This window comes from Equus quagga, chromosome 5 (genome assembly GCF_021613505.1).
Source record: "Equus quagga isolate Etosha38 chromosome 5, UCLA_HA_Equagga_1.0, whole genome shotgun sequence".
Lineage (NCBI taxonomy): Eukaryota > Metazoa > Chordata > Mammalia > Perissodactyla > Equidae > Equus > Equus quagga.
In genome coordinates, this window is record NC_060271.1 from 4608974 (window position 1) to 4634528 (window position 25555).

Here is a 25555-nt window from a genome sequence, read left to right on the forward strand (position 1 = left end):
AATTGTTCCAACTGATGGGGGAGGAGTTCTTCTCTCATCTGTACAGTGTTTTCCATGCTCTTTGATTAAATTCACTACTGAGTTCACTCAGCAACTCACTTATTATGGCACTTAGATATTTCCTAAAGATTTTTCCTCTGAATTTCCAATTGTAGTTCCTCTCGACGGACTGAAAGAATTTAATGTATTTAATGAAACTGTTAAAATATGTTTGACCAACACTTAGAATGAAACTTCCAATAGTACTAATCAGCACACCAGACTAATTGTTAGGAAATGGTGGTACCTGTTTTCAGTTGTAGAAATAGACTATTTGAAATCCCTAGCCTTCCTGGAATAGCAGCTGTTTAAATGAAGCACACTTGGATTTTCGTCTCTCAGTGTTAACGCCTGTAGCGTTCTCTTTAATAAAGTATGGAGCTGGGACTGTATAAGCTGCTGAATGTTGGAATCCGATGATTGCAAATGCTAAGGAAGAGTCCATCAGTCTTTGACCAGAAGAGACCTCAGCTCTCGTTTACAGAGGCTGCTCGAGCTGGCCCTCCATTGCTCTGTGCTCCCTCTTCCAGAGACGTGTCTCCTGACTTGTGGGGATGTCTTATGTGCTCTGAAAACTCTTGGGATAACAAATTCTTACATTGTATGTTTTAACTATACATAATGTTCACTTAAACCAGAGGAACAGTTGTTTGTCCTTCCCTTCTCCTCATTCTTAGGCTAGTTAAAACAAACAGCGCCGCTTACCTGTGCTGCGCTTCCTGCTGTGTTCTTGTCTCGCAATTCTCAGGCAGTCCAGAACTTTGTCAGATCCCATGTGTTAACAGAATTATGTGGCATATTTTAGTTGTCAGATTATGAGAGTCAGACTCATTGATTGTTCATTCTTGGTGGATTGATGGACAAATAGGCCTGGAGACCCAGGTCCTCTATTTATGGGACAAGTGTTTAAAAAAAGAATAAGAGGAAAAAAGAGGCCAGGCAAGGCAGCGTGGGAAGGGCAGGCTTCTCCTGCCTGTTGCGTCTGCACCACAGCTGTGAGCTGGGGGAACCACCTCCCCCTTGGGTGGAAGGGGAGTTAAGTCTTTGCAAATTTCAGTCTTTGATCAGTGAGTGCCAACTGTGATTGTGGTTTTGGTGAAACAGGCTGGAATTGAGCTCACGTCAGCAATTCATTTCAAATATGTTCAAAAAAATTTTTGTAATCCATAGATCCACTAAGCTTGTAATAATTGAGAGATTGCTGCTTCTGGCAGAACGCTATGTGATCACTATAGAGGTAAGCCTCTCTTCTTTTTAGAGCAACTTTATCCACCTGTTACTAGACTCAGTGTGTGAAGTGTGTACTTTTGAGATGTTTAATAGCAGTGCTGTGCATCTGACTTGTTTGACATATCTTTTTCAAGGATTTTTACTCTGTTCCACGAACTATTCTACCTCATGGTGCCTCATTTCATGGACATCTGTTAACTCTTAATGTTACATATGAGTCTACCAAAGACACCTTCACTGTAGAGGTAGGTTCATAGTAAGCTCTGCAGCCGTTTTCCCATGGTCGTGCTGTTTTCATAAGAACACTGTTGATTGAGATAGCTGCATGGATGACTACTCTGAAAGCTGTAAACGAATTTAGAATGAAGACCTAAAATGAAGGAAACTCATGGGGTATAAGCAGACACATAAGTAAATATTGTTGTAATATCAGGGGTGATGAATATCATAAAAAATAAGAATAAAGCAGGATAACTTGGTAGAAAGTGATGTATACCTGAAATATCATTTTAGATAAAGATGGACAGGGAAGGTCTCTCTGAGGTGGTGACATTTGAACAAAGACTTGAATGAAGTGACAGAGTAAGCCATTTCTGGGGGAAGAACATTCTAAGCAGAGGGAGCAGCAGATACAAAGGCCCTGAGGTGGGAGTTTGCTTGGCTTGTTCAGTGACATCAAGGCGGCCAATGTGACTAGAGCATATGAGCGAGGAGGGGAGTGGCAGGCACTGCTGTGGAAGGACTCGAGATTTTATTCCGTGTGTGATGGGAAGATTGGCGTACAGACTAGAACATTTGCTTACAGCTGAAGGAAAGTCTCACAGGGCGTGGCCCCTTGTCTTTGGGTTCTCTGCTGTGTTCCCAGCTTCTAGAACAGCGTCGGATATATAGGAGAAACTCACTATCAGTTGTTTAAATGAATAAATTAAATGAAGTACTCCCAACCATGTTTTCTTTTACAGGCTCACAGTAATGAAACCATAGGGAGTGTCCGATGGAAGATAGCCAAGCAGTTGTGCTCTCCTGTGGATAGCATACAGATATTTACAAATGATAGTCTGGTAGGTTTAGATAAACGGTTTGTGGCACTTCAGCCTGATCTTAATGCCTTCTCCTTCCTTTCTCTCTCAATAATTAAGAAACCGCTTTTTGCAGCTGACGGTGAATAAGGATCAAAAGCTGCTCCACCAGCTGGGCTTTTCTGATGAACAGGTCCTCACAGTGAAGACTTCCGGCAGTGGGACTCCGTCTGGGAGCTCAGCAGACTCCTCCACCAGCTCCAGCAGCAGCAGCAGTGGGGTTTTCAGTTCATCATATGCCATGGAGCAGGTATTGAATGATACATTTCTATTTAAAAAACAAGAATTGAATAATCTTTGTCTTTTTGCCTTCAGCCCATATAGATTTAGATGCTTATGTCCTTTCCACTCAGACAAACCCTGGCTCTTGAAAACTATATCACTGAGAAGTGCTGGGCTTCAGTTAGGAGAAGATGCCTGTTTTACCGATCTTCTGAACACAGGATCCTCTGAGTCCCAGTCGTTCTGCCTGGCCGCTGCTTGCTGCTCCTCTCACACGTCTCTCTTCACTAGTTTGTTGACTTTCCCTCTACTGGGTCATTCCCATTAGTACTCACATGTGCTGTTACTCCTACTATCTTAAAAAACCCGAGTTCCAGTCTCAGCTGCTGCCCATTCTCTCCCTCCCAAAGCAGCAAAGCTCCTTGAAAGAAAAGTTGTCTCAACTCTCTTTGCCATCCTTCCTTGAGCCCTCTTGAAAAGAGTCAGGCTTTTTTTTTTCTAGGTGATCTGTCACCTCACTCCTCAGTCCTCATCTTGACATTTTAGAGGACTTGATACATGTGATCGCTTCCCCTTGAAATACTTTCTTCACTTGGTGTCCGGGACTCGCCTGGCTTCCCCCGCCTCTCTGGCTCCTCCTGTTTGCTGTGCTCTGCCGTTCCTCTTGATCTCCCTGGTCTCTGTACAGAGGAGTTCCCTAGTGACAGTCCTCTGCCCTCTCTTCTGTCTGCACTCAATCCCTTAGGAATCTCAGTATCAAAGCTTTAGATATTATATGTACATTGATGACTCCCCCATTTTTATCTTTAGCTTGAAGTCCAGATATCTGGATCCAAATACTTAACATCTCCTCCTGGCTGTGGAATAGGCACCCCAATCATAATATATCCAAAACTGAACTCCTGAGATCTCCTTTCTCACCACCTCACCCCTACCCCAAACCTCTTCATCCCACAGTCTTGCCCTATCTCAGACGATGGCATCTCCATTGTTCCAGTTGCTCATGCCAGAATCCTTGGGTACTTTCTTTCTCTCATACTCGTATATAGCCATCAGCAAATCCTTGGCTCTACCTTTAGGATACATCGAGAATCTAGCTATTTTTCTCTCTTCCACAGCTTCCACACCAGTCCAGGCAACCACCCTCCCCTGCCTGGAGTGTTTCAGTAGTGCCCTAACTGGTGTCACGACTTCTGCCCTTGTACCAGTTCGGTCTCTTCTCTCTGTAGCACCAAGCAGCCTGTGAGCTAACACAGAAGTCAAATTGTGCCACTCCTCACCTCAGGTGCTCCGGTGACTGCCCCTCCTCAGCATGGGAGCCACTGTTTTCACTGGGACCCACGGGCCTGCCTGCTGAGCCCCTCTGGATGCTCCCTCTGCAGATCGCCTGCCGTGGCCTCCCTCCCTCACACCACTCCAGCTGAGCTGGCCTCCGCGTTGGTCCTCGGACACAGCAGGGCCTGTGTGCTTGCTCTTCCCTGTGCCTAGAATGTTCTTTCCCAACATCCAGGTGCTCCTCTGTCACCTTCTTTGGCTTTTACTCAAATGTTGCCTTCCCAGTGAGCCTTCTTGGGCAATTCTGTCTAACTCTCAGGCCCGTTCCTTCCTGCCCCTGCACTTCTGACTTCCTTTCCCTTCTCTATGGTTCTTTAACATACTATATGCTTTATCTTGTTTCATGTCTCTCTCCCCAGTAAAGTATAAGCTCCATGGGAACAGATCTTTGTCTGTTTTGCCCGCTGTACCCCCAGCACTTAAAACAGTGCCTAGAACATAATAGGTACTCGTTCAGTGTCTATTGAATGATTTCATGAGTCAGTCAGTCTGCCTGTTTACTTTCCTCCCGTCTCCGTGTCAGGAACTGACCTTGGTACCAGGGGAACAAAACGGAATAAGATGTTCTGCTCTTCAGGCTTTTACAGTCTAGATAGAAAGATAATGCCAGACCTCACGTAAAGGTATTTAAATGACGTGTAGGGATTTTTAATTCATAATTATTATATGTATTCCTTTAATTTAATTCCATGTGTGAGTTCTTTGTGAGACTGTGTCTTTTTAACTTAGCATAATTTTGCTGTAGGTATCAAGGAACTCTCAAGCTTAGTATTAGTACAGTGGGGGTTTTTTAAGTAACTATACTTAGATATAGCAGTAATTTAAGAAAGAAATCCCACTCAGAGTGCTATTATGACAGTTAATGACAGAAACAATGTACACAGCATATTCAAGTTTAACATTTTTATACTATTTCATACTTGTTCTGAATTTATTAAAAATATTCCTGTATATAGGGGCCAGCCTGGTGGCACAGCAGTTAAGTTTGCACGTTCCGCTTCAGCAGCCTGGGGTTCACCAGTTTGGATCCCGGGTGTGGACCTACACACCACTTGTCAAGCTGTGCTGTGGCAGGCATCCCACATATAAAATAGAGGAAGGTGGACAGAGATGTTAGCTCAGGGCCAGTCTTCCTCAGCAAAAAAAGGGAGGTTTGGTGGCAGATATTAGCTCAGGGCTAATCTCCCCCTCCCAAAAAAAATTCCTGTATATAAATACATTTTATAGTGATATCTAGTTTTTTATTCCTTATAACCAGAAAACAGCACCTTGATCACATTCAAATCTCTTCTCTGTGTTGTGTATGTGTATATGCATATGTATACTATAATTTTCCTTTTGGATCCCTCATTACGTTGTTTGCTGCTGACAAGCTGTGATCAGCTTTCAGTGGCGCCTACTCTATTCCGTTAATTACACCTGCCCTTTTTGCCTCTCTCCGCCTGCCTGCCTTTGAGTGCCTTAGCCACTTCCCCAGCAGGCGCGCAGGAGAGCCAGGTAACAGGCACCCTGGGAGGTAGTGCCCCTCACTCTGGGTTCCTGTGTGGTGTTCTTCCGTGCAGGTGAGCACCGGGATCCCCTCCAGCTTTGTGATGGCCAGTCTTTCAGAACCAGTATTTTTATTGTCGGTACGTTTGATTGGAAAAGGAGAAACTCCTTTTGTAAATCTGTGTTTATGTCTTGCTGTTTTCCTCAGGAGAAGTCCCTCCCTGGCGTTGTGATGGCCCTTGTGTGTAACGTATTTGACATGCTTTACCAGCTGGCCAATCTGGAGGAGCCGAGGTAAATACACGAGTTAGCAAGCTTGAAAGAGGGGGAGTTATTAAGGTCCGGAACCAAGAAATTTTTCACTTGAAATGTATTTTTCTTTACCTCCCATACTAAACGACTCTGTTATTGAAACTGTGGCTTATGTGAAAAAAAATTTAATTTGAAAAATTTCAGGATAACTCTACGAGTACGAAAGCTGCTGCTCTTGATCCCCACTGACCCCGCCATTCAGGAAGCCCTCGACCAGCTGGACTCTTTAGGAAGGAAGGTATGAGCTTCGTGGACGCTTATGTCACTGGCCCGGGAGTGTTACAGCATGAGGCAGTGGAAGTACCCTGTGAAATCACAGCGAGGCCACTTGATAGCATCTTTCCCATGACTCTTTCTCTTTTTTTGAAAAGTACTTTTCCCATGAGTGGAAATCCGAACTTCACGTTGGCTTTTAAAGAAGCATCCAGATAGGGTCAAAAATGGCATCAAATTTTAAAACTAGAAGACCCTTCAATATCACCTGCTTCTACCCTCTTCATATTCTGTTAGGAAACTGAGTCCAGAGAGGTGAAACGTCGCCCCCAGTCACACCCCAGTTCTCACTCCCTGGAGATGCTGTCCTCTGCTCGAGCCTCTCGGAGTGTGGCTGTGGTGTGTTTGAGTTGATTAAATAGATGGATTATCTTTGAATTTTCTCACAGTTGATACTTAAAGTTCATGTTGTTTAATTTTTAGAATATTGTTTCTTAAGAGTTTTATATCTACTAAAATTGTGTTTTGTCTATGATGTTGTTTATGTTCTTAGAATAAATTAATTTGGAAGAAAGTTGTTAGAACTAAGTTAGGAATTTTCTCTGTCAGTGGTTGAAGTTTAGATCAGCTCATCGTCTTGTCCTATATGGCTTATATATTAATTTGAGAGAGAGAACTAATGTAATTATAAAATATAACACTAGTCCTAGTTAAAAGAAATTCACAAAGCTCCCACTTCCACAATCTCATGACTTGATTACCAGTGTTTAGAAGTACAGGTTTTACAAACACAGGAGCAAATTGAAATGACCTGGCTCACATTGTGTGAATTCCTTCTCTACGACATCCGTGCAGGATTGGGGTGCTGTTGACCACTTAGAGTTTGTGCACTGGAGTTTGATGTTTTGTTAATAATTACAGTGATGTGGTTTTATGAGGTTAATTTTTTACAAAATTTCAGTGCTGTGGCTTCTATTATAAAGGAGAAGAATACTAGAATACATACACATATCCATGTCTCTTTAATTTGTGCTTTTAAGACATATGTGCTATATTTCATTCTCCTAAACTTAGAAAACATTGCTGTCTGAAACAAGTTCTCAGTCTTCAAAATCTCCGTCCCTGTCTTCAAAGCAGCAGCACCAGCCCAGTGCCAGTTCAATCCTAGAAAGTCTGTTTCGATCTTTCGCTCCGGGGATGTCCACCTTCAGAGTGCTCTACAACTTAGAAGTAAGAAGCCTGGCTTATTGTTGTTTCGTTTGGTTGCAGAATCATGCTTTCAGATGTCAGAGATAAGTAAACAGGTTTCTCTTATTATCTGGTTGATCCGTTAACAAATACTTTTAAAAAAAGTAAAAAAGAGAATATAAATTAAAACATGTTTTGCCTTTTTAAATGCTCGATTTTTTTTCAGTTTATTCCTATGTACATTATTATACTTGCAAAATAGGATCTAAATAAATAATTAGGAAGCCTTATGTATTAAAATATGTTATTACCTTCCTCTGGAAGTTTTGCAAGTCTGTATAATATCAATTACTAATCCTGAGCCTCCTTGTTATTAAATGCATCTTGATTTTTTTAAAAGCTACTATAATTCGTTGACATTAATGAAGCTTTACGAGGAATTTGTCAAGAGACATGTTAACATTATTTTAAGGTAAAAAAAGAATTTGAGCAAAAGAATATTTTTACTTTCTCCCCCTAAAAGTAGCTTTAAACTAGTAGATTTAGTTCAGTAAACATTTACTAATTGTTTACTGTCTACAAGTCAGTAGTTAAAGGGTAGTTAAAGGGTCAGAATTGAAAAGAAGATATTTGCTCCAAGATCTTAGGAATGAGACAGAGAGGAGGCTGGCTAGATGGAGTCTGGAAAGCAAAGCATAGCAAGCCATGCGGGAGGGGGACCAGGTGGGGACGACCCCTCTCAGAGGGGGGGGCCAGACCCCGGGCCTCTTTAGGGCTGGGGAAAGTAAAGCCCTGAGTGATTTGGCTTTGACCTGAGATGTTATATCCAGGCAGTTATTAAAGAATCCACATGAATGCCTAAGCAGCCTGAATTACCAATTATCGTTTATCTGGAGGAGATTTTGAGTCACAATGAAGGTCATAATTGCTAAGAGGGACCTGCTTGGGCATTTTTTCCAAGTTTTATTTCCTCTGACAATGTAATTTGGAGTATATAATAATATCCATTCATTTTTATGTTCTTGTTGCTTGTGTGTTCAAGCTGTGATGAGATTAAATATTTGCCTTAAAGTAATCATTTTTGTCAAAAGATGTGTTGGATTCAAAAAGAGAAAATATTTAGCAAATATTTTTAAAATAAAGTATGTCCTTATTTAATGTGGACATTTAAAAATACGTGCAATATTCCAAAACAGAAAATTGCTTAGAAAATTTTGGCCAATTTAAGGTTATAAATTTTGAACGTTACAACTGCTGCCAGATTTGTCACTTTTTGAATGATTATCTCAAAAAAGTTAGGGTGTAAAATCTTAACACCCGCATTTGAGAGCCTCTAGAAAAACAGAATGGTTCAACGAGCCTAGCTTGTCACCAGCTACCTGGACTACATCATCTTACAGCCAGAAGACTTAGCCGTCAAGTCAGGGCAGGCGGCCGTGGCCCCTGCGACAGGATTGGGACTGCAGAGCCCCGGGTCTCCCAGGCTGTGCTCCTGTGCTCTGGCTGCCGGGCGTGCATCCCAAAGAGCAGCTTGGGAGGAAGCCATCTTTAAAAGAACCCACGTTAAAAATCGAAGCTCATGAAACCCGTAGGTTCATAGAAGCAGATTTTTTATAATAGAAGAGAATCTTGAATTACATCTAGTTTAAAACCTTGCGGAAACTGAGGTAATCAGTCTTCTTTAAAAATTTTAAATCATAACAATTGTTTTGTGAGCGCCGGTTTTGTGCCAGTGCTTGTACTGAGCACCTTAAGCTGTGTTATCTTATTTAATCTAAGCAATCCTCTGGTAAAGGTAATTATTATCCTGATTACCCTCATGAGAAAACTGAGGCAAAAGGGAAAATGCCCTGCCTGCGCTCTCAGCCAGCGGGTGGTAAACCGGAACACCAACTAGATATGTAGTCTCATTCTCTAGCCTGATGGTCTGTGTGGAGTAATTCTTTGCCATACCAAAACACGCAGGTAGGGGGCATAGACGTTAGAGAGAGACACATCTGGATTTGAGTTCTAACAATATGACCTTGGACAGGAGGTCACGAAACCTTTCAGGTCTCAGTCTTTACCTATAAAGTAAAATACATTTGCCACACCAGTGAGATTGAGAGAATGCATATCAGGCACCTCATCTTATGCTTAGAACATTCTAGATGCTCAGTAAATAGGAGGTGGAATCATTAGGGAGGTCATCTAGCATTTTTAATAAATGGGCTGTTTCATGAAACTTTAGTTGATAGATTTTTTTAAGCACATCTCTGGCATACACGTAACGTACCTGTGGTCCCTAAGCCTGAGACCTGAGACCTTTGTGTTAGCTGGTTTCGTGGGGGAAGAACGCTCCAGCTTTCTTCAGAACAGGAAGGTTTTTCTTGCTAAGTACATACAACTTGGAAAATGTGATTATTTTAATCATGAAACATCAGCCTCCTTAATACTTCTTGAGGGAAAAAACAACATGCAGCATTTAAAGAGATTCTGGCTCGAGTTGTCTGATTATTTTACTTGGTTAAGGAGTAATTTCTGCTGGAACTGTTGGGATGATTAATTGTGCGTGTCTCTTTCCAAGGTTCTAAGCTCCAAACTCATGCCAACAGCTGACGATGACATGGCGAGAAACTGTGCGAAATCCTTCTGTGAGAACTTCCTCAGAGCAGGAGGTTTAAGGTTAGAGTTTCAATATCATGTTAAATGAATTGCAGAAAATGAAGATGGTTATCTCAGTTAATTTGCCCTCCCTAGCCTTGCTTAGTCCTGTGAGGTAACATCAGGCCTTGTGAGGGTTACCATAAGGCATGATGTTTCAGTCTTTGTAATATTTTAGTTGATTTTGTGCCTTTTGATTGTTTGAAAATTAGAGAAGCGCGGCTCCTTCCCTCTGGTGGTGGGGACCCCCCAGCGGAAGGGAGGTGGGGAGGGGAGGCTGTATCTTCTGCGTCTGTCGAGTCCCACATCCGTGTGGGATGAGGTGGACTTGATTCCCAGGAAGCAGTGTTGTACGAGGCGTTAGTTTTGAGGATGCAAAGATAAATTAGCTATTATCCCTGCTCTTGAGAGGCTCATGGTTTAACAAAGAATAACAAACAGTTATTATAAGTGTCAAAACAGAGGCTTATGAACAGTGCCTTGGGGGGCAAGTTTAGGGAAGAAAGTAGTGGTTAAACCGATGAAATTTGTTTGAGGTAATAAGATTAGGAAATGCTCCACAGAAAGTGACATTTGAGCTGGGAATTGAGAAATGAGTAGTCCTTCCCTAGATGAGTGAGGGGCAGGGCACTCAGCCTGGAGGGAAGATGAGGGAAAGCACAAGCTGCGTGGCCTGTCTTGGGAACTATTAGTGCCTGGCGAGGCTAGAGTAAAGAATGAAAGAGAGGAAGAGGTAAAGAAGGGTCCCCTGCGGAACTTCAACATTGTGTGTAGACCATGGGAAAGCAGGAGGTTTCTAAGCCGGGAGGTACCTAGGACACTTCCTCTGGCTGCAGCGGAGAAGATGAATGGAAGGGGCGAGACTGGAGGCAGGGAGCACTAGGAAGAGCTGTGACAGCGGTCCAGAGAAGAGGTGACAAGTCTTAAATGTGGATAGTGGTAGGATGACATTTACAAGGTAAAATAGGCCAGTCTTTATGATTAAATGTAGGGTAAGAGCGTTTTATAAAATGGCCCTGTGATTTCTTGCCTGGGAGTGGTAAATGGTGACTCTTTAGACTATATGGGAAAGAAACATGGAAGGACATGGAGGACACAGGAAGGCCAGAGAAATGGGTTTGGTTGCACGTGAGGTCCCTGTGAGTCATGTGAAGGGGACGGTGTGGTTGTGATGCCCTCAAGAGAAGTGGAGAATGGCGTTGGAGACTTGGGGGAGGCATCAGTGGGTAGGTAAAGCCGTTTGGGCATAAGCAGCTGGCAGGGTTGGGTGGCGAGTGTAAGGATGGGAAGTAGCATCTGCAGTATGATGAGTGAGAAAGGGCTGACGGTGGTTTGAAGGGGTGAATAACTGAGGGAAAAGTGGGCTTTTCTGTTGTGATTTTAACTTGTAGAAGGCTTGGTTCTCTTTGTAGGCTGACTACAAGGGGCTGATAAAGAAGAAAAGAATAAAGATAAAAGCAAAAGGGTGATGGATCCCTGGGCTAAGTTCTGCTGCAGTTGAAAGGAGCTGTGCCCTAGAAAGCAGCAGGTGTGCCTCCCTCTGGGCGGGCGGAGTGAGAGCCAGCTTGAAGTCTGAGCGCAGCATAGTGGAAGGGATTCCTGTCTGCAGGCCTTGAGGGGGCGAGAAGCTTGGTGAGACCTTGAACAAATAGAGGGGACAGGAAAGAGAGAAATGGAGCTGAAAGAATTCCCAAGCGTGTGGAAGGCCTAGAGCACACATAGTTTTACTGTTCGTTCAACACTGTCAAGTTTTGTTAGTAAAAACTCATTTCTGATTACTTGGCCAGTCACAGAGCTGTGGTAATAAAGGTGTGTCACTTCTGACTTACTTTTGTTTGTCAGTTAATTTACATGCCAGGCGTTGTTCTAACAGAGTGGTGGATCCATGTCCTCGTGACACTTAGAGTCTAGAGGGGAGACAGTCAGTAAACAAAGAAGTAAAGTTACAAACCAGAAGGACCTACAACTAGAATATACAACTGTGTACTGAGGGGCTTTGGGGAGAAGAAGAAGAAAAGAAAAACAAAAGAAAATAAAGTCAAAGTGTTTGTCAGCTGGTGATCAGAGCTGTAGAGAAAAGTGAGGCGAGGAAGGGGGTGTGGGAGGGTTGTGATTTTCAGTAGGGTCATTAGGGAAAGCTTCAGTGATGAGGTGACATTTTTCAAAGACCTGAAGGAGGTGAGGGAGCAAGACCGGGAGATACCTGGGGACAGTGGTTCAGAGGAGCAGCCGGGGCGTGCCCTTCGTGGGGTGGGCCCGGTGCCTCAGAGACCAGCAGGAGGCCAGCGTGGCTGGGGCAGAGCAGATGCGAGGCTGCACGTGCACCAGAGGCCAGGTTGCGTAGGATCTTGTAGGCTACTGTGAAGACTGCCTTTTTCCTCTGTGAGAACCAGGAAGCCACTGGAGGGTTTTGTGCAGAGGAGGAGTGCCATGATCTGACTTAGATTTTAAAAGGATCGCTGATTGATCTTTTTTTTTTTTTGCTGAAGAAGTAAGATTCGCCCTGTGCTAACACCTGTTGCCTGTCTTCCTCTACTTTATATGTGAGTAGCTGCCACAGCATGGCTGACAAGTGGCGTAGGTCTGTGCCTGGGATCCGAATCTGCAAACCCGGGCTGCCAAAGCTGAGCGCACTGAACTTAACCGCTATCCCACCAGTGGCCGGCCCCACTGGCTGATCTTTTGAGAATAGATTTTGGAGATGGAGCATCAGGAGTGGAAGCAGGAAGAACAGTTAAGCTTTGCAATAATACAGGCTGTAGTGGATGTGAAAAACAAGCTATTGAATACACCAGTTCTGGTTATTTGATAGTTGTACTAGTACTGACATGGCGGTTGGTCAGTGAACTCAAGCCAGTGAGAAGAGGAGCTATCCAAACGCTGTGTTGAATATTTTTTTGGCTAAGCAAGGAGTCTGTCTGAATGGAGAAGGAGGGTTGTAGATATCATAGGAAATCATTGTGTTAGAAATATTTGTGGTCCATTTATATGTAAGGATCTTCTAGAAATTTAAGTAATTGATAACTTTTATGAGCAATTAAATTACAGAAAATTTCCTATGAAAGAAAAAGAAGTCTTTAAACTTATGCCTTTTTTCTTTTTTTTGAAGTTTGGTTGTAAATGTCATGCAGAGGGATTCCATCCCATCAGAAGTGGACTACGAAACGAGGCAAGGAGTTTACTCCATCTGTCTACAACTTGCAAGGTGTGTAAATTCATTGCATTAGTCTCACAAGGCAACACGTGAGTTTATTTTTCTTCCCAATCCCATCATTTTAAGTAGTATGCAATGACCTTGAATTAAGTCTAGCTTTTTATTTCCTTTTAAGATTTTTACTTGTTGGACAAACAATGCCCACGTTATTAGATGAAGACCTCACCAAAGATGGCATAGAAGCACTTTCTTCCCGCCCATTCCGAAACGTCAGCCGGCAGACGAGCAGGCAGATGTCCCTGTGCGGTACCCCAGAAAAGGCTTCCTACCGACAGTTGTCAGTGTCAGACAGGTCTTCCATCAGGGTTGAGGAGATCATCCCTGCTGCCCGAGTGGCAATACAGGCAAGTGATGTGGGTTCAGAAAGCGGTAAGTTCCTCCCGTTTGGAAGGCACTGGTTGTGAGGAGGGGCTACGCGGATATAAAAATGGTTGGCATGAGCATTGCCTTCAAGGAACTTATGGTGAGCAAGAAAGAGATCACTAGTGCAGAAATAACTATAATTCAAGGTGGAAAATATCAGGTGTTATAAGAGAAGGATAAAGGCAACACATTCCATGGACCTTTAGAAGAAGTGGAATAATCACCTTCGCCTGTGGCTGTCGTGGGCGATGCTGTGTGGGAGGTGGCACTTGAGCTGGGCTTTAGGACACAGAGGCGTGAACTATGTAGAGATAAGTGTGGAGAGTTGTTGAGAAGGGAGGGTATGAGCAAAATGAGAGAGACAACATCAGAGCCTGCGTAGAGGTCCTACAATGGTTCACATGGGCCAAAGTGCAGTGTGAGGACGAGGGAAACTGGAAAAACAAAACTGGTGCTGGGTGGTTTAAGCCAGAGCACGGGGATCAGAGCCTCTGCTGTACAGGCAGCAGAGAGGCAACAGTGTCTGAGCAGGACGAGCACGGGGATCAGAGCCTCTGTTGTACAGGCAGCAGTGAGGCGGCAGTGTCTGAGCAGGATGGAAACGCAGAAATGACTGTGCTGGCTTCTCCATCTTGGGAAAGAGCCTCAGAAAACCGAGGCAAGTAGGAAGGCTGCACAAGTCGGTGGGTGTGTGAGCACATGCGTTGCTCACAACACTCTTCTGTCCCTCCCTCAGACCATGGAAGTCAGCGACTTCACCTCCACAGTGGCCTGTTTCATGAGGTTGTCGTGGGCTGCAGCTGCAGGACGGCTGGACCTCGTGGGGAGTAGCCAGCCCATTAAAGAAAGTAACTCTCTGTTTCCTGCTGGAATTCGAAACAGACTCAGCAGTTCAGGTACTGGTTAAAAGGGGAACGTAATTAGAACATTGGGCAGCAGCTAGCTGGGGGAACCATCTGTGGACAGAAGGAGAAGGCCTCTCCTCTTGCTTTTGAGCGTGAGTGAAAGTTCACTGGGCTCTGCGTTTAAGGTCTGTGCGCGTTACTGTCCGTGTGTTTATGTGTCATCCTTCATTGAAGAAGAAAAGTGTTCGTAAACACAGAGGAAGTGGGAAACCAAGTCAGCTTGCTGAGTGTGCGTGTCATGAGGCCAATAATTGTGACGGTAATACAGATTCTTCTAGAATTCTTACCTGGAAAACAGTTCTTTTTTGTTAGGCCTTTATAAATAGCTTTATTTCTCAGCTTCATTTGGTTTTCCTGCTCAATCTATGTATAAATACCTCAAAAATAATAAAGTTTTAAAAATATATGACATACATACGGTATAGTGCAGGACTGTTAAATATACGGGACTGTTAGGCTTTTTACATATGTGTAACCCCTCTAGATCCAGACACGGAACATTCCTAATATCCCAGGAAGACCCCCTCATACCTCCAAAACTGCACTATTCTTACTTCTGTTGGTTTCGCCTCAAACACATTTCGAGCCCCTCCAAGTGTGTTTTAAGTACAAAGCATTCGGGACCAAATGAGGCAATTAAATCTCTCGTATTTCTTAGACCAGAGTGTGTTCGTGAGCTCTTCATTTCACTTGACAGCTCTGGCTGTCATTAAAAGGATGCTAGAGCATCACCCGGGTCCTGTGGGATCCACAGTAACCTTCTCTTTGCCTGTCCCAGGGAGCACCTGCAGCTCTGGGAGCGAAGGAGACGCCGCAGTCCTGCACGCGGGCATCTGTGTGCGACAGCAGTCTGTGTCCACCAAGGACTCACTGGTTGCCGGAGAGGCCCTGTCTCTTCTTGTGACCTGCCTGCAGCTTCGGAGCCAGCAGCTGGGTATGTGGGAGGTTTGCTTGCAATAAGTCATCTCTTTTAGGGAAAGGCCAGGTTTCTGTTGGGAATTCCGTACAGTCTTCATAGTTAAGGTCATATTAATAGAAATGAAAAAGGGGGGAAAGTTGGTATGTGGAATAGGTGAGAATAGTGCTAGGATAGTGAAAATCTAAACATGAGCACCTTCTGTGTGTAGGGTTCCACAGTAGGTGTGATAAGGCAGCCTGTCTGCCCTCCAGGAGCTTACCGTCTAGTTGAGGAATTAAAACAACCCAGATTTACTAGTTCATAAACTGTGGAATTAGAAATATATGTCAATTCCTAACCTAATGACTCCATTATTAAAGATCATGACACTTAAGATTTGCCCTTTTATCTCGATTGTTGGCTCTGGCAAACTGGCCCTCTGACTAACCACTCTTTCAGGGTTAGAGCAGCCGCAGCTCGGCCCCTCACCACTGGCTCCTCTCGGTCTATACTCGCTCTGGTGGTGATCTCATCAACTTTCACAGCCTTAAATTCCTTTGTATGCTGGTAACGCCTGAATTTGATCTACGGCCTGGACCACTCCCCTGCCGGCTCTGCTTGGATATCGAGTAGCCATCCCAAACTTCACGTGTCCAGAGCTGAACTATGTGTCTGGCCCGTATTACTCACGAGTTTTCCCAACTTAATTAATGGCAGTTTGCTTCTTCCAGTTGCTCTGGCCACAAACCCTGGCGTCATCCTTGACTCCTTCCTTTGACACCCCACTTTTAATGTGTCAGCATGTCTCCTTCACCTCCGTCTGACCCCCCTGTAGTAGCACCCTCACTGTTACTGCCCTCTGACCTGCCAGCATCTCTCACCTGGGTTACAGTGGCCATGCTCTTGCCAGTCCACCTGCTTCTACCCCTGCAGTTTGTTCTCCACGCAGTAGCCAGAGGGGACCTTCTGAAATGTAAACCAGATTGTATCGCTCCTCTGTGTAAAACCTCATGGTGGTGTCCCAGTTCATGCTGAGTAAAAGCCACATCTTTACTCAGGCCCTCCAGGCTGCACACAGTCTGCCCCTTGATGCCTGTGTGCCTTTACCTTCTGCTCTCCCCCCATCATGTGCTTCAGCCACCCTGGCCTCCTGGCTCTTCCCCAACACTCCAGGCACATGCCTACCTCAGGGCCCTTGCACTGGCTGTTCCCTCTTCCTGGTAGTTTCTTCCCCCATCTATCCACATGGCCCTCTTCCTCATTTCCTCCCAGTCTTTGTTAATATCACCCTTAGTGAGATGTTCTCTGAGCACCTTCTTAAAGAAATCACAACCCTCCCCTCACGAGCCCAGCGCTACCTAAACTCCTTACTTTATTTTTCTCTATATCACTATCACTTTATAACATACAGGATAATTTACTTATTTATCATGTGTGTTGTCATCATTCCTTCCCCAGCTGGATTGTAAGCTCTTTAAGGACAGAGACTTTTGTTCTCTACTAAATCTTCAGCACCCAGACACTGCGTGATGTGTAGTAGGCCCTCGATAAATATTTATTCAGGAATGAGGTCTTAACAGCCCCACTTTTAAAAGGTTGTACCAAGATGTGGGAGCCCTGCTCTTCCCTGTTATTGCTGATTCAGACTGCCTGTTAGTAGAGTTGGTGATCCTTATGCATTTAGTGTAACATCCAAACTAATCATACAAGATTATCAAGGTAAAGATATAAAAAAAGTTAGACATTTATGGAGCAGTAAAATAATAGCCAAAACTGCTTCCTTTGAGCAGGAATGCTTTTGATGGCTTATGTATGAGAAGTGCAAGTCCTTATGAAATGCTGTTGAACATATGCCATGCTCTTTGTTCGATTTTCCTACGGTTTAATTTAGAGAGATTTAAAAATCAAAATAAAAAACTTATAACTTCTTTTCAAGCTTTTTTATCATTTGTAGGTTTATTATAGGGTACCTTTTAGAGTTCACAAGTGTTGATAGTTTGTCAAGGCAAGACATAGTTGTTCTGTAACTGGTGCTTGCCAGGCGTTGGGCTAAACTGTGTGGGGGTGCAAAGGTAACTGAGGCCTGGTCCTGCTCTGGAGCACGTTGGAATCTCATGGGTAAACTCACAGACGTGCAGGCAGTTGTGGGAGGTCCTAAATTCAACGCCATGTAGAAGAAGAGATGAATTTCTGCTACAGTTAAGCTTAAGAAATCATTCAGAATTTTTGAAATTTTGAAAATGCATTTCTTAACTTAGCTCTCCCCGTACCCTCAATTCTCCTTATTCTTCTCGTTAGCATCTTTCTATAACTTGCCCTGTGTTGCTGATTTTATCATTGACATTCTGCTTGGATCACCAAGTGCTGAGGTAAGGATTTTTTTACATTACTTTATAAAAAACACTTGGTCTTGTTCTGTCGTGGGCTCTCTGGATACCTTTGACCCTGTGGGGTGTCAGGAATGGCATTCGGTCCTCTCAGGGAGCCATACAACGGGGCCGCAGACCACTCTGAAAGCAGAGTGACCATTTGGACGATCTGCCCTCCTTTCCGTTCTATATCCGTCCTCCATTCCTACAGAGCTAAGGGACTGGTGCTGTGGCTGATTTGTGTTTGTTATTACAAATAAAATGTTGCAGCCGGTGTTCCGCATCCATAGCTGGCAAAGGCAGCGGGCACGCGGCGTCAACATGTTGGTCCAAATCCAGAAGGACCAACTTCAAGACATGAATTCCCCTTAGGTTTTATAATTCTGATTTTCTTACGTGACCTTAAAAATTGACCTTTAAACACTTGAGAAAGAGTTTTTCTTATTTTTATTTACATTAAATCATAAACCTATTGATTAGAATAGTTTGGGAAATCAGTTCCCAGACCACACTTATTTTTAATTAGTCCTGGTTTATTCAGTGAAAACTTGACCATCAGTGACTGAAACGCTCATGGCCTTACAGTGTCCTTCAGAGCTGGCCTCAGGAGGAGAATCACTTTGTCAGCCATCTCTCAGTTAGCTGACATCTGTCCTTGGCCACTGTAATGTCCTTGCAGATTCGCCGCGTTGCCTGTGATCAGCTGTATACCCTTAGTCAGACGGATACTTCGGCTCATCCAGATGTGCAGAAGCCAAATCAGTTTCTCCTGGGCGTGATTCTCACAGCTCAGCTGCCTCTCTGGTCTCCAACTAGTATTATGAGAGGAGTCAATCAGAGGTATGTAATGAAGATGAAAGCTCCCGTTACAGAAAGAGAATAATGATTTGTGTACTGCTCCCCTAAAGTCTACCATCATTATTGAGACGACAGAAGATTCTCTCCTTTCCTCTTCTCACGTTTATGTGCCCTCAAAGAGAGGATTCCAGGTTTTCTCCCCATGCAGGATGGAAGAGTTAGAAGAAATGATAACCAGGCTTTCTTCCCCTCCGTCACCCCAAGTCCCACCTGAGCCACCTACCCCCAAGAGAAAGAGGAGCTCACCTGGTTGATGAGAGGCTGAAATTGTCAAGCCAGGTCACTGTGTAAAGGTCACACTGCTCGTGTCTTCCTGTACGTCCCTTTCTCAGCTCAGCATACTTCATAACTCCATATCTAAAGGTTCTGTGGTATCCTTCTAGCTTGCTTTCTTGGTTTTATATGTGCCTGGGCGTGTAAGGCGGCTTGTTGAATGACTTGGTAAACCCATTCTGCCTGCCCCACCTTGTCTGTGTAGGCTAGCCTGCATACAGCGGTGCCCCAGTCTAGGCCCACTGACCTCACGTTTTAGCTGCTTCTCCACCTCCCCTCTGCCAGAGAGGCCCTGCTGGGGCTTGTAAGATGGCACAGAGAGTCGTGAAATTGATGCCTACTTCCCTTGGACGTGCTTTATAAGCTAGAGACCTTGAAGGGAAGAAATGCTAGAGCTACTCCAAACCCCTAAAGTACAAGCATCCAAGCCTGGTATTTATTTTTTGTGTGGTAAAATAGACAGAACATAAAATTTACCATTTTAACCATTTTTTAAGCTATATAGTTCCGTGGAGTGAAGTATATTCATACTGTTGTACAACCGTCTCTACCATTTATCTCCAGAACTTTTTCAGTATCCTAAAGTAAATCTCTCTACCCGTTAATAAGTCATGAAATAAAAAACTGATTAATTTGCCTCCATAAAAATTAAAAATTTCAAGGTGGAAAAAAAATACGATAAAGTCAAAAATCAATTTACAAATGGGCTAAATAGATCTGCAACGTATATTACAGACAAGCTAATTTTGATAAATATATAAAAAGTTATTATAAATCATTAAACCAAACACCAACAGCCACATTAAAAAATGACTGAAGGACATGAAGCGATAATTCAAAGACAAATGTAGATTTGGTGTTTTTTTTAGATTTTTTTTTTTTTAGATTTGCTGGAACTTTTTTTTTTTACTGTGGCAAAATGACATGACGTAAAATTTACCATTTTAATCATTTTTAGAAAAGTGTATAATTCGGTGGCATTAAATACATGCATGTTATTGTGTAACCATCATCACTGTCCATTTCCAGAACTTTTTCATCTTCCTAAACTGAAATTCTGAACCCGTTAAGCAGTAACTCCCTTTTCTTTCCCCTCCTCCCTCTAGCCCCTGGCAACCACTGTTCTACCATCTTTCTCAATGAATTTGACTATTCTAGGTACCATGCTACAATATGTCAGAAATTTACTCCTGTTGAAGACTGAGTACTGTTTCCTTGTGTGTATACACCACATTTTGTTTATCCATTCACCTGTAGGTAGACATGTGGGTTGTTTCATCTTTGACTTATTACGAATAATACTGCCAATGAACATGGATGTGCAAGTATCAATTTGAGATACTACTTTCAATTCTTTTGGGTATATGCCCAGAGGTGGAATTGCTGGATCATATGGTAATTCCATGTTTGATTTTTTGAGGAACCTCCATACTGTTTTCCAAAGTAGTTGCACTATTTGACATTCCCACCAGCAGCGCATAAGGGTTCCATATTTTCCACATCCTTGCCAACATGTTGACTTTGGATTTCTTTGTTTGTTTTCGATAATAGCTATCCTAATGGTGTGGAGTGGTATCTCATTGTGGTTTAGATTTGCATTTTCCTACTGATTAGTGATTTTGAGCATCCTGTGCTTATTGACCATTTGTGTATCTTCTTTGCAGAAATGTCTATTCAAGTTCTTTCCCATTTTTAAATTAAGTTGTCTGTCTTTTTGGTGGTGTTGGATTGTAGGAGTTCTTTATATATACTGGGTATTAATCCCTTATCAGACATATGATTTGCAAATATTTTCTCCCATTCTGTAGGGTTTATTTTACTTTCCTGATAGTGTCCTGTGATAGATAAAAGTTTTTAATTTTAATGGAGTCAATTACCTATTTTTTTTCTTTTATTGCCTATGCTTTTGGTGTCATATCCAAGAATTCATTGCCAAATACAATGTCATGAAGTTTTTCCCCTGTGTTTTCTTCTACGAGTCTTACAGTTTTAGCTCTTATATTTAGGTCTTTGATCCATTTTGAGTTGCTTTGTATTTGATATAGGGGAAACATCCAAATTTGTTTTTTTCCATGTGGATATCCAGTTGCTCCAGCACCATTTTTTGAAAAGACTATCCTTTCCCCATTGAATGGTTTTGACAACCCTATCAAAAATAATTTGACCGTATATGTGAGGGTTTATATCTGGGGTCTTTATTTCTATCCCAGGGGTCTATATGTCTGTCTTTATGCCAATACCACACTATTTTGATTATTGTGGTGTTGTGGTAAATTTGAAATCAGGAAATGTGAGTCCTTCATCTATGTTCTTCTTTCTCAAGATTGTTTTTTCTACTTGAGATCCCTTGAGATTCCATATGAATTTCAGAATGGATTTTTCTATTTCTCCAAAAAATGTCATTGGGATTTTAATAGGGATTATACTGAATCTGTATATCACTTTAGGTAGCATTGATATCTTAAGGTTTAGTCTTCCAATCCATGAAAACACGATATCTTTCCATTTATTTATGTGTTCTTTAATTTCTTTCAGCATTGTTTGTAGTTTTCACTGTACAAGTCTCTTGGTTCCTTTAATTTCATTTCTAAGTATTTTATTCTTTTTTATGCTATTGTAAATGGAATTTCCTTACTTTCCTTTTCATATTGTTTATTGTTAGTATATAGAAATGAAACTGATATTTGTATCCTGATTTTGTAACTTACAGCTTCACTGAATTTGTTGATTAGTTCCGACAGTTTTTTGTGGACTCTAAGATTTTCCGTATGTAAGAGCATGTCATCTGTGAACAGAGAGAGTTTTACTTCTATCTTTCCAATTTGGATGCCTTTTATGTCTTTTTCTTGCCTAATTGCTCTGGCTAGAACTTCTAATACTATGTTGGATAGAAGTAGTGAAAACACTCCTTGTTCCTGATGTAAGGGGGAAAGCATTCAGTCTTTCACCACTGGTTTCTCATATATGGCCTTCATTACGTTGAGCTAGTTTCCTTATATTCCTAGTTGGTTGAGTGTTTTTGTCAGGAAAGGGCATTAAATTTTGTCAAATTTTTTTCTGTATCAATTGGGGTCATCATGTGGGGTTTTTTTCATTTGTTCTGTTAAAGAAGGATTGATTTTCATGTGTTGGAACCATCCTTACATTCCAGATATCAATCTCACTCGTTGATGGTGTATAATCCTTTAAATGTACTGTTGAATCAGGTTTGCTAGTACTTTATTGAGGATTTTGCCGTCAGCATTCATGAGGGTTATTGGTCTCTAGATTCCTTTTAGTGTCCTCGTTTGGCCTTGGTATCAGGGGAATACTGGCCTGTCAGAATGAGTGAGGAAGTGTCCCCTCCTCTTCATTTTGTTTAAAGAGTTGGAGAAGGGTTGGTGTTAATTCCTCTTTAAATGTGTGGTAGAATCCACCAGTGAAGCCGTCCAGTCCAGGGCTTTTCTTCGTTGGGAGGTTTTGATTCCCGATTCAATCCCCTTGCTTAGTGGTAGGTGTTCAGATCTTCTGTTCTTCCTGGCTCAGTCTGGGTAAGTTTATGTTTCTAGGAACCCGTCTGTGTCCTCTGGATCATCCAGTTTGTTGATGACTAGTTGCACATGGTACTCTCTTACAATCCTTTTTCTTTCTGTAAAATCGGTAGCAATGTCCTCACTTTCATTTCTGATTTTAGTAATCTGAGTCTTATCTCTTTTTTTGTTAGTCATTTTATTGATCTTCTCAAAGAACCAACTTTTGGTTTTGTTGATTTTGTATATTGTTTTCCTATTCTCTATTTTATTTATCTCCACTCTAGTCTTTGTTATTTCCTTCCTTCTGCTAACTTTAGATTTAGTTTGTTCTTGTTTTTCTAGTTCCTTAAGGTGTAAATTTAGGTTGTTGATTAGAGATTGTTCTTTTTTAATGGAAGCATTTACAGATGTAAATTTCCCTCCTAGCACTTGCTTTTGCAAGCTGCATCCCATAACTTTTGATGTATTCTGTTTTCATTTTCATTTGTCACAAGATATTTTCTAATTTCTCTTGTGATTTCTTCTTTGATCTATCTTTGACCTTTTTTTAATACCTGTATTTTCTGGTTTTAAGATATATAATCTGCAGAATTTCTTTGACTTGAGCTGTGTTTTTATCTGCTCTTGGAAGTCTTCATTACAGGATTAAGTGTGTGTATCAACCTTTGTCTCATTCTTGTGCTCTTTCTAACATATAGAGATTTCCAGCCCACATGTCTGAGTCTGAACTTAAATGTTGCTTTGAAGCATTTAACCTTCTTCTATTTTAACATAACTGAACTAACAGAACTGAACTAAATTTATAAATAAGGAAGAAGTCAGGATTTTGGTTTTTGAGGTAAGATGATTGTGAGTGACTTACAAACATTAAAAATTTAGCCAAAACTTAGTTATGTTACAATTGACCATCAAGATTTAACCTGAATTAGACGTAAGCTGTGTATTTCTTGTAATGAAACGTAATTCTTTAATGGTATAAAACCAGATTTCAGAGAATAGTTTTTCCCTAATAAAGACATCTGGATTAAAAACTATAGAAACTTGTTGGCTTTTTGCCTTGTACATGTTTTGCTTTAGAATTTCAACTTTCCTTAAAGTTCTCCTAAAATCAGTCTTTTTATGAACTTCTGAGACCAATGATTCTTTAGTTGAAATGTTTAAACTGTTTTTTAAGAAGTAAGCTATCGTGCTGCTACTTTTTTGTAAGAGTCACATTTTTTAATGTAACTAAATATTGTTTGATGTTAAATTTCTCTAAACTTTGTGAAAGAGACAGAAAGCATTAGACAAGTTTTTTAACAAACACTCTCAAAGAATATCTTGAATGTAGAGCTGTTTAATTTCACATAAGATAGAATATTATGTGTTTTTATAATTTTGAAAATTGTGTTTTACAAGTTTTTTAATGCTGAAGTTTGGTGCGTATTTTTTCCCTTAATAATATAGTAATGATGGTGATAGTTACCACGCATTGACTGAGTGCCGTGCAGCACACTAAACTCTTTACATTTGTTTACCGTCTTACCCTCACTGTGGCCAAATGAGTTTGGCAGCTTTATTATTTCCATTTTTTTAACTCTCGTAATTCTTGGTTCATTGTATATGTTCATCATTAGTCCTTGCTTGAGCCTGTCGTGTGTGTGTGTATGTGTGCGTGTTTATTTGTAATACTCTAAGAAGCATTTTGGAAATTAAAAACATGCAAGAACTGAAGTGAATTGCACCCGACACCCAGGTCTGAGCAGTGGAGCCAGGATCAACGCTGGCGCCCGTCTGGTGAGCACACCTGTGCTTCCACCTGCTGGAATGGCGGAAGCGCCATTGATCTTCCTCGACGGGAGACCTCCTGTCTCTCCCTCCTCTCACTCTGCCTCCTTCTTCTCAGCGCTTGTCCCCAGTTGCCTTGTGTGTGTGCTTTGATTTATTGTCCGTCCTCTCTGTTCAGTGTTCCCCTAAGACAGTTCTGAGCATGCAGCAGGCACTCAGTGAGGATCGGGTGAGAGTGGAGGGGTTGAGTGTAGTCAGTGCAAGATGTATACAGTCAGCGCACACGTCACTGCAATGTGGGATCAATTTAGTAAGCCTCCCGCTGTTTACCCTGTTATTCCTATACTTTCTCTGTACTAGTGAAATCATTAGTGCGCTTCTTGCTTAAAATACTGAATTTGAATTAATGTAAGAGTAGCTATTTTTTGCTTAGGAAAATTTCCTGGCTCAGCTGTTTTATGAACTTATTCTTTTAAGGAAAATACTTTTTAATTTTAAATCAGCCTCTTTTTAGTAACTGAAATCTGGTTGTTTTTTTTTAGACTATTATCTCAGTGTATGGAGTATTTTGATCTGAGGTGCCAATTATTAGATGATCTGACAAGTAAGTGACCATCTAACTTTGCTTTGTTGGGGGGCAGAGAGGAGTAGAAGAGAAAGCCAGATGGGTGTTTCTGAATCTGACTTAACGTATCTCAGATGTAAATGGGATTATAATGATCGTTTGAAGTTGAATTTTGTTTTCTTCAAAAAGCGTGAAACCCATGTACCAGTGATCTCTTCTCTTATTATGTACCAAACCATCAGTGTGTTGAGAAGATTTATTGATTTTAGAAATTGTCAAAGGCTCATATTTTAATTACACTGATACATAGCTAGGAGGAAAAGTCTTTCTAGCGTAGTCAATTCTGACAATTGTAAAGGTTGATCATTGAAGGCAAGAGGGAACCCTCTTGAGGTATGTTGGCAGTAACAGAAGGGATGGTGATAGAAGTCAGTTACTGTTTAGTGTTAGGTGACTGAAATATTGTTCTTAGAAATTCTGTTGTTAGACCACTTAGATTTTAATCATCTGTACTTGCAAATAATGAAAATGTATGTTGGAATGCTCTCTGTAAATTTAGTTGTTCAAATCAAGAGTTTTTTCCCCCTCTCTTTTCACAAAGGATTTGCTTCAGCTTAGGGTAAAGAAAATAAAAACCAGGATCAACAAAAATATTAATCAGAAGAGAATATCAAGGCTGGGAGGTTAAAAAGAAAAACAAACTTTGCATATGTGCAGGCAGTAAAGCCCCATGCTGTCAGAGTTTGATTGTGAGGTTCCTGGAGGACAGAGGTAAAAAGCAAACAGCATGTGGTTGGTTGTTCTCGGTACCCTAGAAGAAGAAACAGAAATGGTTTCTCAAAAGAAGCAAATCTTTTTCCCAGCACTAAAACCTAAAAGAAATCCATGCCACGGTCTTCCTCTAATGGACGCGTGCAGACACAGTGGCAGTGAGCCTCAGCAGCACTTCTGAAGCACACCCCTCGTTGGTTTCGTCAGTGTCTCTCAAAAGCTGAGTGAGGGCGAGAACTCCAGCAGTGCCGTGAAATCACTCTTCTTGGGGCCGGGATGGTACGATCTGAGTGTAGGTCTTGACTGGAGAG

At 41.9% G+C, this 25555-nt stretch overlaps 1 protein-coding gene across 1 annotated transcript in view; it reads left to right on the forward strand.

Annotated features, from left to right (window-relative positions):
* The window catches only part of USP24 (ubiquitin specific peptidase 24), a 139040-nt gene that overhangs the window by 69362 nt on the left and 44123 nt on the right, over nt 1–25555 (forward strand). Inside the window, exons 25-39 of the mRNA XM_046661124.1 lie at nt 1210–1276; nt 1404–1514; nt 2232–2330; nt 2425–2598; nt 5602–5687; nt 5850–5943; nt 6993–7148; nt 9673–9770; nt 12859–12954; nt 13079–13307; nt 14063–14222; nt 15010–15165; nt 17428–17498; nt 18178–18338; nt 24451–24512. Coding sequence (XP_046517080.1) covers nt 1210–1276; nt 1404–1514; nt 2232–2330; nt 2425–2598; nt 5602–5687; nt 5850–5943; nt 6993–7148; nt 9673–9770; nt 12859–12954; nt 13079–13307; nt 14063–14222; nt 15010–15165; nt 17428–17498; nt 18178–18338; nt 24451–24512 — 1820 coding nt within the window. The remainder of the gene's footprint in view (nt 1–1209; nt 1277–1403; nt 1515–2231; nt 2331–2424; nt 2599–5601; nt 5688–5849; nt 5944–6992; nt 7149–9672; nt 9771–12858; nt 12955–13078; nt 13308–14062; nt 14223–15009; nt 15166–17427; nt 17499–18177; nt 18339–24450; nt 24513–25555) is intronic.